This window comes from Rhinatrema bivittatum, chromosome 3 (assembly GCF_901001135.1).
Source record: "Rhinatrema bivittatum chromosome 3, aRhiBiv1.1, whole genome shotgun sequence".
Taxonomy (NCBI): Eukaryota; Metazoa; Chordata; class Amphibia; order Gymnophiona; family Rhinatrematidae; genus Rhinatrema; species Rhinatrema bivittatum.
Window position 1 is genome coordinate 190,897,596 of NC_042617.1, and position 19,447 is coordinate 190,917,042.

The following is a 19,447-nucleotide window of genomic DNA, read 5'->3' on the forward strand; positions in this document are numbered from 1 at the left end:
GAGAGGAGGGGGAAGAGGGTGGAGAGGAAGAGGGAGGATGAGGGCTAAGTGGAGGAGTTGGAGTAGGGACCGGGACAGGGAAAGGAGTAGAGATAGGCAGGAAGAGAAGGTGGGAGGGGGAAAGGGATAGGCAGGCAATTATAGAGGGATAAGGATGTCTGGCTAGGGATAGACAGAGAGAGCAGAAGAGAGGGGAATTGGTAGGGCAAGTGCAGGAGGGCAGGAGGAAGGAAGGGGAGAGGGGGAGTGAGAGTGAAGAAAGGAAGGAGACCTCTCCAGAAGCAGAAGTAGCAACCCATTCTGGCAACCAGGCAGCAGGGCGCACTCGTCTGAGGGCTTTGAAGTTCAGTGTGGAGGACAATTAAATGATAATTGCAAGTGTCCTCGAGCACTATGCAATGCTCTTTGTAACCGTGTGGCCAAGACATTGATGGCATCCAAGGGCCAGATCTAGCACACGATCACCCAGGCTGTGTCCAGGCACAGCAGTGTGAAATGGAGTGCGGAGCAGGTGACCCACAAGTATCGCGACATTAAGGCCCTATTGAAAAGCAAGGTGGCTAACCACAGGAAGTATATACGACAGACTAGAGGAGGAGCCCCTTATCCGATCTTACTGACAACAATGGAGGAGCGCCTCGTTCAATGGCTGGGACCGGATGTCTTCAAGGGCATGGAGACGCGGCTGGACACCACGCAAGCCAGAGCCAGTAAGTTCATTTCACCCATAAATAGGAAGGCTACCACAGTTGTCCACATAATTTGGCATAAGATGCTCACATTGATCGATGCAAAGTGCACATCTGATGCCAAACAGTACATGTGCACCTCTTAGCATTGGTACTTATGTTTTCTTCTTTGTTTCATAACTCTGGCTCAGGACTCCTCCGGTCCCAGCAACCAAGCCCCAGGGATCAACAGCGCTGCAGCTGTTTTCCCTGAAGCCCCCTTACTGATGGATACACAGACTTATTTCAGCGAGGAGAAGCAGCATCACCAGCCTCCTGAGCAGATGCAGATGCTGGCACCCCTTGGCTCAGGAAGCCCGTTCAAAATAAGCCTCAACATATCAGGCTTTATGGAGGACCCGAACCTGCAGTGGGAGGCAATTGAGCCAGCATAACCCATCTTCAGCACACCACATCACCAACAGGAGACAGCAGGCACCGAGCCGCAGCAGCCCACCAGCTCGATCATGCCATGTTTGGAGGCCAAAACATCAGCTCCGACCATACTCAGCACAGCACCAGCACTAACACCAACACAGCCGTCGATGCATAAGCAACTGGATCAACTGAAAAGGCATCATGGCATATACCTCCACCATACATAGACAGAGCTAGTGTACCTGAGGAGAGCTGTCAACAGTCAGACTCAGGTCCTATGTGACCAGACAGCAGCCCACAGGCAAGTTCTCACCACAGTGACAACATCCATTAATAGGGATGTGAATCGTTTTTTGACGATTTAAAATATCGTCCGATATATTTTAAATCGTCAAAAATCGTTAGAAGCGCAATACAATAGGAATTCCCCCGATTTATCATCAAAAATCGTAAATCGGGGGAAGGGGGAGGGCGGAAAAACCGGCACACTAAAACAAACCTAAAACCCACCCCGACCCTTTAAAATAAATCCCCCACCCTCCCGAACCCCCCCAAAATGCCTTAAATTACCTGGGGTCCAGAGCGGGGGTCCCAGTGTGATCTTTTACTCTCGGGCCTGCGGTGCGTTGTAGAAATGGCGCCGGCGCTACCTTTGCCCTGTCATATGACAGGGCAAAGGTAGCGCCGGCGCCATTTTGTTTTTTGTCCCCCGACGTCAGGAGCGTAGGAGATCGCTCCCGAACCCCCGCTGGACCCCCAGGGACTTTTGGCCAGCTTGGGGGGGCCTCCTGACCCCCACAAGACTTGCCAAAAGTCCAGCGGGTGTCCGGAACTACCTCCTGCAGTCGAATCGTGTTGCCATACAGCCGGCGCCATTTTCCACAAAAGGTCGTTCCCGGACCCCCACTGGACTTTTGGCAAGTCTTGTGGGGGTCAGGAGGCCCCCCCAAGCTGGCCAAAAGTCCCTGGGGGTCCAGCGGGGGTCCGGGAACGACCTCCTGCAGTCGAATCGTGTTGCCGTATGGCCGGCGCCATTTTGCGCAAAATGGCGCCGGCTGTACGGCAAAACAATTCGACTGCAGGAGGTCGTTCCCGGACCCCCGCTGGACTTTTGGCAAGTCTTGTGGGGGTCAGGAGGCCCCCCCAAGCTGGCCAAAAGTCCCTGGGGGTCCAGCGGGGGTCCGGGAGCTATCTCCTACGCTCCTGACGTCGGGGGACAAAAAACAAAATGGCGCCGGCGCTACCTTTGACCTGTGGGCAAAGGTAGCGCCGGCGCCATTTCTACAATGCACCGCAGGCCCGAGAGTAAAAGATCACACCGGGACCCCCGCTCTGGACCCCAGGTAATTTAAGGCATTTTGGGGGGGTTCGGGAGGGTGGGGGATTTATTTTAAAGGGTAGGGGTGGGTTTTAGGGATGTTTTAGTATGCCGGTTTTCCCGCCCTCCCCCGATTTACGATTTACACGATATTTACAAAAACAAAACCGCGACGATCCGATTCCCTCCCCCCCAAGCCGAAATCGATCGTTAAGACGATCGATCACACGATTCACATCTCTATCCATTAACAACCTAACATAGAAACATAGAACATAGAAACATAGAAATGATGGCAGAAGAAGACCAAACAGCCCATCCAGTCTGCCCAGCAAGCTTTCACACTTTTTTTTTCTCATACTTATGTTAGTCTTGGCCCTTATTAGTAACCTTTTGGTTCTAGTTATCTTCCACCCCCGCCATTGACGTAGAGAGCAGTGCTGGAGCTGTATCTAAGTGAAGTATCTTGCATAATTGGTTAGGGGTAGTAACTGCTGCAATAAGCAAGTACTCCCACACTTATTTGTTTACCCAGCCTGTGCCATTCAGTCCTTGTTGGTTGATGTCTGAATATAATTCCTCTTTTCTTTATTCCCCCTGCCGTTGAAGCAGTGAGTGTTATAAATCGGTTGCTCGGATTTAACAATCTGTTATCGAGCTCCTCCTGTAGAGGGAGGAGTTAGCAATCTGTTATCAATCTCCTGCTGCTAGGAGTAGCAATCTGTAGAAACTGCTCCCCAGGGGGCAGAGTTAGAATCTGTAATAAATCACCCTGCCAAGGTGAGGAGTTGGTAATCTGTTATAAGTCTGCCAGGGAGTTAGCAATCTGTTATGGATCACCCTGTCAAGGGGAAGAGATAACAATTGTAATACTCCGTAGGCGGAGTTAATGATCTGTGGTGGGTTGGCTTCCCACAGAGTGGCAGTCTGTATAATACCGCTCTAGTAGTGTAAGCAATGAACACTTAAGGTAAATTGGTGAATCCCTGGGCCGATGGCAGATGACAGCGCCCCCAGGAGGATATCCTGAGAAGGAGCACTGGCTAGGCTGGAGTATGGAGGCAAACACAGATAGTTCTTTATTAGACAGGAAGTAGAACCACCAGAGGTGGCAGTAGTGAGCTGATGTGCCCGGCAGGGCTGAAGTCCCTCAGATACTGGAATTGCGGTCTCTGGGTTGCTGAGCTGTAGAGAGAGACTATAGGTAGTGAGTAGACAGGGTATGCTGGATACATAACCAGTAGTAGATGATACACTCACAATTCTAGAGACCTGTGATGGCTTCTATGCAACAGAGAGACTTCAGTATTTTCAGGAACAGGAACCGTAGGTGAGTACTGGTTCCTATATGCAGTCTGGAATGAGAACTCACAATATCTGTGTATGCGGTGACTTCTGGAATAGGAGAGCGTCTTTGGAGAGTTTTAGGAACATGGGCCCTCATGGAGCGAGTACCAGTTCCTATCTGCAATCTATAATAGTAATTCACAAGATATAGGTATATGATAGCTTCTGATATAGAAGAGAGTTGAGAAGGGATTTAGGAACATGGGCCCTCGTGAAGCGAGTACTGGTTCCTATCTGCAATCTACAATAATGACTCCCGATCTCCGTACCTGCGATAACGTCTTAGATAGAAGGTAGTCTTCGGAGATTAGGAACATAGGCCCTCGTGGAGCGAGTACTGATTCCTATCTGTAATAGAACTCACAGTATTCACGTCTGCGATCGCTTCCAGGTAGTAAGGAGTCTTCTCAGCATTCAGGGACATAGGCCCTTGAGGAGCGAGTACTGGATTCCGTCTTAGTCATCTGAAATCAAGAAGAGAGAGCGGGGCCCCCGAGGAGTGGGTACCCCTAGGTAAGTTTGTGGAGGCAAAGCAGCGGAGAAGAATTCCCCTTGCTAACTCTATTCATAGTTGCAAGCAAAGACCTTTTAAGTTGGAAGCGGATGACGTCACTATGGGGGACGCCCCTGAGGTTGGCGCCCTTGCCGGTACAAACTCTGGAGCGTGCACGCGTGCCCTTACGTCATCAGGAACATGGCGGATCCGCAGCGTCAGGCCAGCCGGGGATTCCAGGGAGAAGCGGCGAGGAGAAGCCTTGGCAGCATCTGTCCGTCAGACCCGAAGGGAGTCGCCACTAAGGTAGAGAGGGTGGAACGAGGGCGAGAACAGGCACGAACGCAACAGTGAGTTGCGCTGAATATGTATTCCAAGTGAAGTATCAGGCTTAATTGATTCGGGGTAATAACCACTGTAACAAGCAAGCTACACCCATAATTATTTGTTTACTCAGACTATGTAATTTAGACCTTGTTGGTTGTTGCCTGAATATAAATCCTCTTTTCCTCTTCCCCCCCTGCCGTTGAAGCAGAGAGCTATGCTGGATATGCATTGAAAGTGAAGTATCAGTCTTTCCCCCCTGCCGTTGAAGCAGAGAGCTTATGCTGGATATGCATTGAAAGTGAAATATCAGACTAATTTCGTTTGGGGTAGTATCCGCTGCAACAAGCAAGCTACTCCCCGGTTTTTTTGTGAATGCAAATCCTTTTTACCACATTTCCTCTTGCCGTTGAAGCATAGAGCAATGCTGGAATTGCATTGACAGTGAGTATGTTTATTGAATAAGGGTATTAATCTCCAGGTAGTAGCTGTGATTCCCGCAAACTACCCCCATGCCTTTTCTCTTCATTCACATCCTCTAGACTTTATGGATTCTCAGTATTTATCCCACACCCCTTTGAAGTCCTTCACAGTTTTGGTCTTCACCACTTCTTCCGGAAGGGCGTTCCAGGCATCCACCACCCTCTCCATGAAGAAATTCTTCCTGACATTGGTTCTGAGTCTTCCTTCCTGGAGTTTCAAATCGTGACCCCTGGTTCTGCTGATTTTTTTCCAATGGAAAAAGTTTGTCATTGTCTTTAGAACATTAAAACCTTTCAAGTATCTGAATGTCTGTATCATATCACCTCTGCTCCTTCTTTCCTCCATGATGCACATATTTAGATTCTTCAATCTCTCCTCATAAGTCATTCGATGAAGACCCTCCACCTTTTTGGTTGCCCTTCTCTGGACCGCCTCCATCCTGTCTCTGTCCCTTTGGAGATATGGTCTCCAGAACTGAGCACAGTACTCCAGGTGAGGCCTCACCAAGGATCTGTACAAGGGGATAATCACTTCCCTTTTCTTACTCAATATTCCTCTCTCTATGCAGCCCAGCATTCTTCTAGCTTTAGCTATCGCCTTGTCACATTGTTTTGCCGACTTCAGATCATTAGACACTATCACCCCAAGGTCTCTCTTCTACTCCGTGCACACCAGCCCTTCACCCCCCATCGAATACAGTTCTTTTGGATTTCCACACCCCATATGCATGACTCTGCACTTCTTGGCATTGAAACTCAGCTGCCATATCTTTGACCACTCTTCCAGCTTCCTTAAATCCCGTCTCATTCTCTCTACTCCTTCCGGCATGTCCACTCTGTTGCAGATCTTAGTGTCATCCGCAAAAAGACAAACCTTACCTTCTATCCCGTCCGCAATGTCACTCACAAGGATATTGAACAGGAACAGTCCCAACACTGATCCTTGCGGCACTCCGCTTAACACCACTCTCTCTTCAGAGTAAGTTCAATTTACCATCACACATTGTCTTCTGTCCGTCAACCAGTTTGCAATCCAGGCCACCACCTTGGCACTCACTCCTAAGCTTCTCATTTTATTCACCAGCCTCCTGTGTGGAACTGTATCAAAAGCTATGCTAAAATCCAAATAGATGACATCAAGTGCTCTTCCTCGATCCAATTCCTTAGTCACCCAATCAAAAAAATCGATCAGATTTGTCTGACAGGACCTTCCCTTGATGAAACCATGCTGCCTCTGGTCTATCAATTCTGCTGCTTGTAGATAGTACACAATTCTTTCCTTCAGCAGCGACTCCAATACCTTTCCCACCACCGAGGTGAGGCTAACCGGCCTGTAGTTTCTAGCCTTCTGTCTGCTCCCACTCTTGTGAAGCAGGACCACCGTCGCTTTTCCCCAATCACTCGGCACCACTCCCATTTCCAGGGATCTACTGAACACGTCACACAGCGGAGCTGCCAGCACATCTCTGAGCTCCCTCAGTATTCTGGGATGAACCTCATCAGGCCCCATGGCTTTATCCACCTTCATTTTTCCTAGCTCTTCCCATACATTCTCTTCCGTAAATGGAGTTTCATCCATTCCACTTCCCTCCAGTTTCTTGTTAACTAGTGTTGGTCCTTCTCCGGGGTCTTCTTTAGTGAATACCGAACTGAAGTATTCGTTTAATATTTCTGCCATTTCTTCATCTGTTTCCACCCATTGATCCTTTTCACTTTTCAATTTCAGTATACCACTTTGGACTTTTCTCCTTTCCCTGATGTATCTGAAAAATGTTTTGTCACCTCGCTTTACTTCATTGGCAATCCTTTCTTCCGCTTGAATTTTCGCTTTCTTGATTGCTTTCTTCGTCTCCCTCAGTTCCACCAGATATTCTTCCTTGTGTTCCTCTCTTTGGGATTCTTTATATTTCTTGAACGCTGTTCTTTTAGCTTTTATTTTGTCAGCCACCTCCTTTGAGAACCAGATAGGTTTCATTTTTCTCTTGCTTTTCTTTACTTTTCTAAGATATAGATGTTATTGATATGATGCCTGTTGATATATATGAGAGTTGAGGGTGGATCCTTGGACTAGTGGCAGATGACCATGCCCCCATGGGATAATCCCGAGAGGGACCACTAGTCAGGCTCAGAGTTAGGAGACAAACACACACTAGTTCTTTTTTAGACAGTATCCTGAACCACCAGAGATGGCAGTAGTGAGCTGGTAAGCCCGGCTGGGCTGTAGTCCCTCAGATACTGGAACAGCGATCCCTGGAGGCTGATCTGAAGAGAGACTGAGATATAGTGAGTTGGCAAGATATGCAGATGGTAACACTCACACAATATCCCAAACAAGCCTCCGCCTAACGCTCTTAGGCGGAGGCTTGTTTGAGCATTGGGAAAGTTAAAAAATAAGCGAATACCTCGCTGGTTTTTGGTGAAAAGAAAATGCATATGGATAAACCCTGAGGAAGACATTGGATGTCGAAACTTGCGCAAGTTGGGATTAACTCAAGACATTTCAAAGCTAAGTATAGCAACTCAATTTCTGACGGTTTGGGGTAACAATAGATGGTGTGTTTGCACGAAGAAAATAAAGACAAAATAAATTATAATAAAAAGGAACAAAGAATGGAATTTACTGACGCCTATCTCTGAAAAGTTTTTAAAATATAATTTTTTGAAATAAAAATACGGAGGTTGGAGGGTGTGTTGATGATTAGACGGTAAAGGCACCGAGGGGGTTGCCGGACATTCTATATGAAACCATCCCCGCCCTTCCAAAAAATGTTTTGATTTCATAAATACATTTTGAGTAAGGCTACAGTAAATATCTTAGCTAAAATATTAGAACCAAGGGGGTCATTTTCCAAGGAGTTACCGCGGGTGATAATTCTGCAAATTTTTAATTTTGTATTCAGGGGGTGGAGTAAATGTAAAGTAGGGAGGATTTGTGTGCTGCTCCTAACTATACCTCTTTCATTTGCCTTATGTTGTGTGCTAGAGGCTGGTAAAGGTTTATCATGGGTCATGATGTTTCTGGACAGCCTGAGAGAGAGAGCCTTGCTATAGTACCTCCCTAGACAGGTATTTGTATCCCTATGGGAGGCCCACCTAGTAACTTGAGGAGGGTTTAGGTATGAGTGTAGGGGGTTGGGGGCCACTTTCACATTCAACATGAGACGTACGAACAGAACAGTGGTCTCTTGTGAAGATTTGCTGGCCTTCGGAGTGAGGAAACTCACTCCAAGATGAGATTTGGGCAATGTTCTCTCCACCTAGCTTGTTGTTGCCCAGGTAGAGTGTCCATCAAGCTAGGTGGAGAGAACATTGCCCAAATCTCATCTTGGAGTGAGTTTCCTCACTCCGAAGGCCAGCAAATCTTCACAAGAGACCACTGTTCTGTTCGTACGTCTCATGTTGAATGTGAAAGTGGCCCCCAACCCCCATACCTAAACCCCACCTCGAGTTACTAGGTGGGACTCCCATAGGGATACAAATACCTGTCTAGGGAGGAGGCACTATAGCAAGTCTCTCTCTCTCTCTCTCTTTGCTGAACAGGCTGTCTAGAAACATCATGACCCACGATATATACTGGCAATGTAGCCCAAATTGGGTTAATAGTGGAACTTGCAATAAGAGCATTTTGCATAGCTGTTATCGCAATTTGCGATAGACATGCTTATTAGCATAAGGTACACCCCTTTTTGGTATCGCATGCGATACCAATGCGATATTGGAAAATGAGGCCCCAAGTGATGATTTTGTTAAGTAACAAGGATGAGAGTTTATGGCAAATTCTGCCCATGGCAACCGTTCACTCCAATCATTCTTTCGGGTGTTCACGTAGGTTTGGCCGTTGGACTGAGGATGATATGCCGATGTGAAGTCGAGGGCTATATCGAACTTCTTGCATAATGCCTTCCAGAAGTTAGCTGTGAACTGAACTCCGCGATCAGAGACTATGTGCTTAGGCAAGCCATGCAGGCGGAAGATGTGCGTGATGAATAATCGGTCGAGCTCCATGGCTGTGGGTAAGCCTGGGAGAGCCACGGAATGTGCCATCTTCGAGAATCTGTCAACGGTTACCGAAATGGTGTTGTTCCCTCCAGATAATGATAAATCTACCACAAATTCACTGGCAATATGTGTCCACGGTTCTTTAGGGACCGGCAAGGGTTGGAGAAGATCCCATGGACGTCCTGGCGGCATCTTCTGTATAGCGCAGTTTGCGCAGGAAGCGACATAGGCGAACGTGTCCTCTTTCATGGTGTGCCACCAATAAAAGGTTTGCAGTTTAGACAATGTCCTTCGTTGCCAAGGGTGTCCTGAAAGTTTGGAGTCATGGGCCCAAGCCAACAGCTTTTTCCTGAGGTTCTTGGGTACGATAGACTTTCCTGCAGGCACCAGATGGGTAGCTGCCAATATGACCTTCTCGGGGTCAATGATGTGTTGCGGCTCTTCAGGTACATCCTTGGAGAGGAAGGAGCATGAAAGAGCATCAGCTCTGATATTCTTGTCTCCTGGACAATACTTGAGCACGAAGTTGAATCTGTTGAAAAACAGAGACCATCTCGCTTGTCTATGGTTCAGGCATTGCACGTGGCGGAGATACTCCAAGTTCTTATGGTCTGTGAAGACTGTTATTTGATGTTGTGCTCCTTCAAGCCAAGGGTGCCATTCTTCGAATGCCATTGTTATGGTCAGAAGTTCCTTGTCTCCAACTCTGTAATTTCTCTCGGCAGGAGAAAAGCGACGGGAGAAAAATGAGCATGGATATGGGACCTTAGAATCGCCAGCCTGGCTTAGCACTGCCGTTACGTCAAGGTCTGAGGCGTCAACCTCTACGATGAAAGGTTTTGCTGGGTCTGGGTGTCGAAGGCATGGCTTGGTTGAAAAGGCATCCTTCAGCTTTTGGAATGCAGCAATTGCTTCGGGAGACCAATTAGCCACGTTGGCACCTTTTCTTGTCATAGCAGTCAGCGGTACTGTGAGTGAGGAGTAATTCTTGATGAAGGTCCTATAATGGTGAAACCTAAGAAGCGTCTGAGAGCCTTTAACCCGGTGAGTTATGCCCATTTCTTGATACTCTCCAGCTTCTGTGGGTCCATTTGAAAACCTTCTTTGGAGACAATGTAGCCTAGGAAAGGCACTGATTCCTTATGAAATTCACATTTAGATAGCTTGGTATAGAGATGGTTCTCACGAAGCCTCTGTAGTACTCTCTTGACATCCTCTTGGTGAGTGGTGATGTCTTGTGAGAAGACTAAGATGTCATCTAAGTAGATAACAACACATTTATAGAGGAGGTCTCAGAAGATGTTCATTAGAGTTTGAAAGACAGCCGGAGCATTGCACAGGCTGAACGGCATCACTAAATACTTGAAGTGGCTGTCTCGAGTGTTGAAGGTCGTCTTCCATTCATCACCAGCTTTAATGCGGATTAGGTTGTATGCTCCCTTCAGATCCAGTTTTGAAAAGATCTGGGCTCCTTGTAGTCTATCAAAAAGTTTTGAAATCAGAGGCAGGGAATAACGGTTCTTAATAGTTATTTTGTTAAGGCCTCTGTATTCTATGCAAGGATGCAATGTTCCGTCCTTTTTGCCCACAAAGAAGCAGCTTGCGCCCGCAGGAGACTTGGACAGTCTAATGAAGCCCTTGTTGAGATTCTCCTAAATGTATTCAGACATGGCTTTGTTCTCTGCCACAGACAAGGGGTACACTCTGCCCTTGGGTGGCTCCGTATTCGGCTTCAGATGAATTGTTCAGTCATAGGGTCTGTGAGGCAGAAGTATATCTGCAACTTCATTTGAAAAGACATCTTGAAAAGATGAGTATTGAGGCAGCAAGCCCGTCATTACTGGGGTGGTAGGCATACAAGGTAATAGCTTAACCTCAGTCAGGCATCACCTATGGCAGTCTGGACCCCAACTGACAGTTCCAGAGTGACCCAATCAAATTGAGGCATATGCTGTTGTAGCCATGGTAATCCCAGTACTAACGGGTGCATAGCCTTCTCTAAAATAAAGAAGGAGATGCTCTCCGTATGGAGAGCACCGGCACGTAGACACACTGGTCCGGTACGTAGTGTTACTTCTCCCGGCAAGGGTTCTCCATGGATGGATGAAAGAAGTAGAGGAGGCGACAAGGTGGAAGTGGGGATCCGTAGATGTTCCACTAGTCATTGGAGAATGAAGTTGCCTCCTGCCCCTGAGTCCACTAGGGCAAGAGTCTGGTACTGTAGAGATACAGGAAGAGAGCGTGGAGGAGAAGGAGTGGTGAGACCTAAGAGGAGTCCTCCCGCAGGACTTAGGTCTGTCCGTTTCCCGGATATATCGGGCAATTTTGGACAACATGGCCAGCTTGTCCACAGTACATACGCAGCCCTAATTTCTTCCATGTTCTTCTTTCTTTTGACATCAGGTGGCTGCGGCCTAATTGTATCGGTTCCTCTTCGCCAGCTGCTGGAACCATAGGGGTTGCCCTGGATGCAGTCTTAACTCGGACTTCACTCAGATAGGGTCTCCTGGAAGTCTTGGTTTCTTGAACTTTATCTCGAAGCCGGCGATCGATTCTAGTTGCCAGTTTCACCAGTTCAGCCAAGGTTTCAGGCATCTCTCTAGCTGAGAGTTCATCCTTCAGGCGAGTGTTCAGTCCTTCAAAGAACAGCGTCTTCAGACTTCTTGGGTCCCGGGATAATTTAGATGCCAGTGTCTTGAATTAGATAGCGAAGTCAGCTAGGGTCTTGTTCCCTTGCTTTAGGTGAACCAAAGAAGGTCTTGCAACAGAATATCAGGCAGGGTCATCAAAAACTGATTTAAACAGTTCAAGGAATCCTTCAATGTTGTGAATGATCGGGTCCTCGCTTTCCCACAGTGAAGATGCCCAGGACAGGGCTCGTCCATATAGGTATGACAGGATATACGTAGTCTTCGCGTAAGCTGTGAGAAAATGTCCATGAAAAGTGCATGCAGCACTGGTTAATGAAGTCTCTGCATCTCCATACTTCTCCCAAGAAGCGGGTAGGAGCTGCTAGAGGTACAGTTGTCTTGACCGTCACCTCTGACGGTTTAGCCTCTTTACCTGAGGTAGAAGGGGAGTTCACCTGTTTGTGTAACAAATTAAATGCAGCGGTCAGTCCTTCTAGCACAGTCTGCTGTTCGGCGATCCGCTGGGCCAGGCCTGGAATGGCCTGCAACACCATGAGCTGAGCCGGATCCATGGAGTTGGCAATCTGTTATTATTACATGTGTTTTTGTGGATCCTTGGGGGCTGTGGAGATGACCACGCCCACAGGGAAGAGCCCCGTGAGGAGCCACAACACTGGGCTACACTCTTATACACAAAACATCAGAATTGAACTCTTTATTATACAGCTTGAAGTAGCCACCAGATGGCAGTGGTGAGTTGTAGTCTCAGGGACCTCAGCAGAGGGAGCCCTTCTCTCCCAGATGACGTCAGGAGGTTCCGCAGCAAGGAGTTACTGTGGATGAGACAGATGAGAGATTAGAGTACTCACTCGGTGTTAGCTGATATGGATGCGATTCCACCAGATAGTTGTCGTAGGTACAGGCACTGAGGCAGGGAGAGCAGGCCCTCGAGGAGTGAGTACCTGTTCCCTGAATGGCACTGAAAATAGAACAGAGGGCCCCTGAGGAGCGGGTACCCAAGTTAGTAGTAAACCCCGAAGGGCAAAAGGAAAGCTTCCCGCAGGCAGCAGAGAAGCGGCAGAGTAGCGCAGACAGGAACAGTTCGAGTCTATTCGAGCCTTTGCCAACTGAATGAGCTAGCAATCTTGAGAAATAGATATAACCAGAATGGCGTGACATCAGATGAGGGAACGCCCTCGAGGTTCACGCCACTGGGCATACTTAGACGTGGGTTGCGCGCGCACACCCTAGCAGGTACCTGGGAGGAGCAATGGTGTACGGCTGCACCATAGCCATTCCGGGGACACCAGAGAAGTCGGCTTGATGACGCTGTGGTATCCATCTTGCCCAGGTAAGTGGGACGAGCCGAGATAGGGGTGTAACAAGCGGGGCGAAGCCGTCGAAGACCGATGGTCGCAACACTGCCAGCATCTTTGGGTGAGTGCTGCAGGTCGCAGAATGACCTTGCAACTGGTAAATGTTACACTCATCAGCTTGTCCCCACAACAGATGTCTCAACTAGACGTTGTGGAGCCCATATGGGTCTCCTCCATACCCAAGATCTCTGGAATCTCTCTTCCAGATCAATCTCTTTGGAGTGATGAGTGGATATCATTCTCTCATCATATTCACACATTTCCTTCACAAAAAGAGCATCTTGATTCAAATAGACAGTCAAGTTACCATGTTCTATGTCAATAAGCAGGGAGGAACTGGATCATGGTTTTTCTGCTGAGAAGCTGAAAATCTGAAACTGAGCAGAATGACACCAGGCTACCGTGGAAGCAACTTACCTGCCAGCTATTTCCAACATTCTAGTGGATTGTCTCAGCAGAGTGTTTCAGTCTTACAAGTAGTCTCTTCAGCAGTCAGTAGCGGAACAAACTGTTCAACTTCTGGGGTCTATCAAGAGTGGACCTAAAATTATATGAGGCTAGTGACACTATATAGAATAACCAATTTATTGAGGCATGAACTTTCAAGGACAGAGTCCACTTAATCAGATGCATGTAACAAAGTGGAATCTGTTCTTGAAAGCTCATGCTTCAATAAATTGGTTAGTGTATAAGGTGCCATCTGCCTCTTGTCATTTTTGCTACACCAGCCTAAGACTGTTATCCTTCTGAATATCTGAACAACAGTGGACTTGTTTGCAGAACAGCAAAACACAAAAGTAAATCATATTTTGCTCCATTCTTCCAAGTGTTCTCAGTCTAGCATAACATAGAAACATAGAAATGACGGCAGAAAATGACCAAACGGCCTATCAGTCTGCCCAGCAAGCTCTCACACTTATTTTCCCATACTTATTTGTTTCACTGACCACCAAGTTCAGGGCCCTTGTTGATAAATGTTTGATTCGAATTTCCTGCCATCCCCTGCCTTTGATGCAGAGGGTGGTTAATGTAACCCCAATATTTAAAAAGGGCTCCAGGGGCAATCCAGGAAGCTACAGACCAGTAGGCCTGACTTCAGTGCCAGGAAAAATTGTGGAAAATATTCTAAATATCAAAATCACAGAACATATAGAAAGACATGGTTTAATGGAACAAAGTCAGCATGGCTTTACCCAAGGCAAGTCTTGCCTCACAAATCTGCTTCACTTTTTTGAAGGAGTTAATAAACATGTAGATAAAAGTGAACCAGTAGATGTAGTGTATTTGGATTTTCAGAAGGCGTTTGACAAAGTTCATCATGAGAGGCTTCAAGGAAAAGTAAAAAGTCATGGGATAGGTGATAATGTCCTTTTGTGGATTGCAAACTGGCTAAAAGACAGGAAGCAGAGAGTAGGATTAAATGGACAATTTTCTCAGTGGAAGGGAGTGGGCAGTGGAGTGCCTCAAGTATATTGGGACCCGTACTTTTGAGTAGGATTAAATGGACAATTTTCTCAGTGGAAGGGAGTGGGCAGTGGAGTGCCTCAGGGATCTGTATTGGGACCCGTACTTTTTAATATATTTATAAATGATCTGGAAAGAAATACGACAAGTGAGATAATCAAATTTGCGGATGATACAAAATTAGTCAGAGTAGTTAAATCACAAGCAGATTGTAATAAATTGCAGGAAGACCTTGTGAGACTGGAAAATTGGGCATCAAAATGGCAGATGAAATTTAATGTAGATAAGTGCAAGGTGTTGCATATAAGGAAAGATAGAAACATAGAAACATAGAAATGACGGCAGAAGAAGACCAAATGGCCCATCCAGTCTGCCCAGCAAGCTTCCCTCATTTCTTCTCTCATACTTATCTGTTTCTCTTAGCTCTTGGTTCTAATTCCCTTCCACCCCCACCATTAATGTAGAGAGCGGTGATGGAGCTGCATCCAAGTGAAATATCTAGCTTGATTAGTTAGAGGTAGTAGGGGTAGTAACCACCGCAATAAGCAAGCTACACCCATGCTTATTTGTTTTTACCCAGATTATGTTATACAGCCCTTATTGGTTGTTTATCTTCTCCCCTGCCGTTGAAGCAGAGAGCTATGCTGGATATGCATCGAAAGTGAAGTATCAGGCACATTTGGTTTGGGGTAGTAACCGCCGTAACAAGCCAGCTACTCCCCGCTTTGTGAGTGTGAATCCTTTTTTCTTCTCCCCTGCCGTTGAAGTTATGCTGGATATGCGTGAAGTATCAGTTTTTCTTTTCCCCTGCCATTGAAGCAGAGAGCTATGCTGGAAATTCGTGATGTATCAGTCTTTCTCCCATGCCGTTGAAGCAGAGAGCCATGCTGGATATGCTTCGAGAGTGAAGTATCAGGTACATTTGGTTTGGGGTAGTAACCGCCGTAACAAGCCAGCTACTCCCCGCTTTGTGAGTGCGAACCCTTTTTTCTTCTCCCCTGCCGTTTAAGCAGAGAGCTCTGCTGGATGTGTGAAGTAACAGTTTTTCTTTTCCCCTGCTGTTGAAGCAGAGAACTATGCTGGATATGCATTGAAAGTGAAGTATAAGAATGGAGTGATCAAGCTAGTTGAAAGGCATCAGGAATAGAGGAAGGTGGAGGTAGTAATTTGGATATTTGGTTTGGGGTAGTAACCGCCGTAACAAGCCAGCTACTCCCGTCTTTGTGAGTGCAAATCCTTTTTTCCACATTTCCTCTTGCTGTTGAAGCTTAGAGTGATGTTGGAGTCACAGTAACCATGTGTATGTTTATTGAATAAGGGTATTGTCTCCAGGCAGTAGCCATCATTCTGGCGAGTCATCCACTCTTCATTGGCGGCCTTTTGACTTTATGGATCCACAGTGTTTATCCCACGCCCCTTTGAAGTCCTTCACAGTTCTGGTCTTCACCACTTCCTCCGGAAGGGCATTCCAGGCATCCACCACCCTCTCCGTGAAGAAATACTTCCTGACATTGGTTCTGAATCTTCCTCCCTGGAGCTTCAAATCGTGACCCCTGGTTCTGCTGATTTTTTTCTTATGGTAAAGGTTTGTTGTTGCCTTTGGATCATTAAAACCTTTCAAGTATCTGAAACCCATGCTATAGTTACACAATGTTAAGTTCCATATTAGGAGCTACCACCCAAGAAAGAGATCTAGGCGTCATAGTGGATAACACACTGAAATCGTCGATTCAGTGTGCTGCGGCAGTCTAAAAAGCAAACAGAATGTTGGGAATTATTAGAAAGGGAATCATGAATAAAACGGAAAATGTCATAATGCCTCTGTATCGCTCCAAGGTGAGTCTGCACCTTGAATACTGTGTACAATTCTGGTCACCGTATCTCAAAAAAGATATAGTTGCGATGGAGAATGTACAGAGAAAGGTGACCAAAATGATAAAGGGGATGGAACAGCTTCCCTATGAGGAAAGACTAAGGAGGTTTGGAATTTTCAGCTTGGAGAAGACACAGCTGAGGGGGGATATGATAGAGGTTTTTAAAATCATGAGAGGCCTCAAACGGGTAAATGTGAATCGGTTATTTACTCTTTCGGATAATAGAAGGACTAGGGGGTACTCCATGAAGTTAGCATGTGGCACATTTAAAACTAATTGGAGAAAGTTCTTTTTCACTCGGCGCATGATTAAACTCTGGAACTTGTTGCTAGGGGATGTGGTTAGTGCAGTTAGTGTAGCTGGGTTTAAAAAAGGATTGGATAAGTTCTTGGAGGAGAAGTCCATTACCTGCTATTAATTAAGTTGACTTAGAAAATAGCCACTGCTATTACTAGCAACATGGGATAGACTTAGTTTTTGGGTACTTGCCAGGTTCTTATGGCCTGGATTGGCCACTGTTGGAGACAGGATGCTGGGCTTGATGGACCCTTGGTCTCACCTAGTATGGCAGTTTCGTATGTTCATAATGTTGGAATTGCATCAAAGGTGAATCATAAGGCTTCCTTCTTAATTGGGGAAAAGCCTCATGTAGGCTTTTCCACTAATACCATTCATTAACAAGACAATAGAAATAGTTCTCTGAGATTGAGCCTGCATGATGCTCTTAGCACCGGCTTGGCCCAGACGAATTTGGTATGCTTATCATGCTCCCAATCAGTCAAAGAATCCAGTACAAAATCTGTATGATAATTCTCAAATTGCTGAGTTCACACTCCTACCTATGGTACTTGTTTCACTTCGCTAATTCAAGCTTTGCCATTCCCTCACTAGGTACATCTAGCTCCTTGGTGACTTGCCACACTTATTAGACAACAAACCAATCTCCACGCATCTGCTTGTGTCTCATTTTAGGAAGAGCTTCTGACATGTTAAACCCCCGGTACAGAAACCACTTGTGCCTTGGGATGTCATTGTGGTCCTCTCTAAATTAATGAAGCTTCCTCTTGAACCACTGGAGCCAGCTCCTTTAAACTTCTTAACTTGGAAATCCTTTTCCTAGTTTAAGTCACCTTGGTGAAAAGAGTTAGTCAACTCCAGGTTCTCGTCCACTACCCTCCATATCTGCAGGTCTGTCACAATAAGTTGGTTCTTCATTCTAACCTAAATCTTCTACCAAATATAGTCTCAGCCTTTCATATTAATCAATCTGTTGTTCTACCTACCTTCTTCCCAAGACTGCATGTGCATGAGGGAGAAAAAGCCCTCCATACTCTATACTGCAAAAGGACCATGGCATATTACAAATGACTTACTCAACCTCATCATCAAAGTAATCAGCTTTTCATCTTAAATGACCCTAATGACTTTGGTATAGTGGTTACCAAACAAACTTTATCCAATTGGATAGCAGAGTATATCTACCCAGAGTGTATGTTACCCAGGTTGAGAGTCCATCAAGCTAGGTGAGATAACAAATCTAGGTGAGAGTACAAACCTCATCTTTGTGTGAGTTTCCTCACTCCGAAGGTCATCAATTCTTCTCTAGAGTGTACTGTTCTGTTCATACTTCTCACTCTGAATGTCAAAGTGGCCCCTAACCCCTACACTACTATCTAAACCTCACCTCAGGTTACTAGGTGGGCCTCATATGGAGGTATAAATACCTAACTACTATAAGCACCTTATAGCTAGTCTCTCTCGCTCTCTTTCTCTCTCTCTCAGAGTTATGACAAAGTTATTGCACTTTGTGGTAATACCAATGTGAAGCACTATGTGCACTTTGCTCTAGGCCATAGCCAGATACGTTTATTTGGTTAACTTTACAATCCAGCCAGTGACTAAATATGGACCTCTACGTGATTAATTGGAAAAAAGTAATCTCTTATATTTATGATAATTCTTATTAAACCATCATTAAGATTAATGATGTTTTTTAAATTTGTCGTTCATCATACTTTTGAAGTAATAGGGAAATATATCTGCAGAATTATCTATTGTTTTTCTTAATTGGCAGAAAGGATGTATCATAAATATGTTTTCTTCTATGTGAATTAAGGGGATAATTTTGTAACAACCTGCTTAAATTTTAAATCATAAGTTACAATAGTTTTCAAAGAGACACAACTAGAGCTATTTGAAAGTTCTCTTCATTATGCCTCAGAGTTCCTTCTTATTTAAAATCATGATTGATATATTTTTCAGTGAGTATGGGCAAGTAGTAAAATTGATTGCTCCATGGTCAAGGAGGACTAATTCAGTCATACAAGTGAGTGATGTCATCGATATATGGCTTATGAATGTCAGAATATCTATCATTGAAATGGATAGTAAGAAATGCAACATAAATAACAGATTATGTCTTCATTTACTGAAAGAAAATTGAAAAAATGATTTATTTTTAATATAAATGATTTAAAAAGTGTAGACTTTCTGAAAACAAATGTCTGTATATGATTCTCACATATTGTTCTAATAAAATCTCATTTCATGTTTTTCTGTCTTCAGTTGATGAGATGGCTCATAAGTGAAATTTATTCAGTCTGGAGAATATATAACTGGAGTGTTTTAACAGAAAACAGTAAATCCAATGCAGCAGATCCACCCACACTTATATGGAAGCCATGGGAACATATATATGCTCATTGCAAAGCTTTTAAGGGACATGTGCCTCAGTACAATAGCTATGGAAAATATGTGGTGAAACTTTACTGGATGGTAAGTGATAGGCATTTACAACTGAAGTGATTGTTAATGTTGTATATGGAGTGCTGCAGTTTTTGTGAATTCTGTGCACCTTTCAGTTGTGAGAATGATTATTATGTGATTAATGGGTTGATGACACTGGTACTGAACCTACAGTTTTTAAAATTATCCAGTACTGGTGTTACTGTGTTGAGCTCTCCTTTTAATTTGCATTCTAATAAGTTGGTATTACAGCATATCTGTTAAATCCTAGATCAACAAACTGTTGAAG

At 45.4% G+C, this 19,447-nt stretch overlaps 1 protein-coding gene across 1 annotated transcript in view; it reads left to right on the top strand.

Moving 5' to 3' along the window:
- Window positions 1-19,447, top strand: part of ADGB (androglobin) — a 790,434-nt gene that overhangs the window by 103,942 nt on the left and 667,045 nt on the right. The window contains exon 5 of the mRNA XM_029594040.1: window positions 18,979-19,188. Coding sequence (XP_029449900.1) covers window positions 18,979-19,188 — 210 coding nt within the window. The remainder of the gene's footprint in view (window positions 1-18,978; window positions 19,189-19,447) is intronic.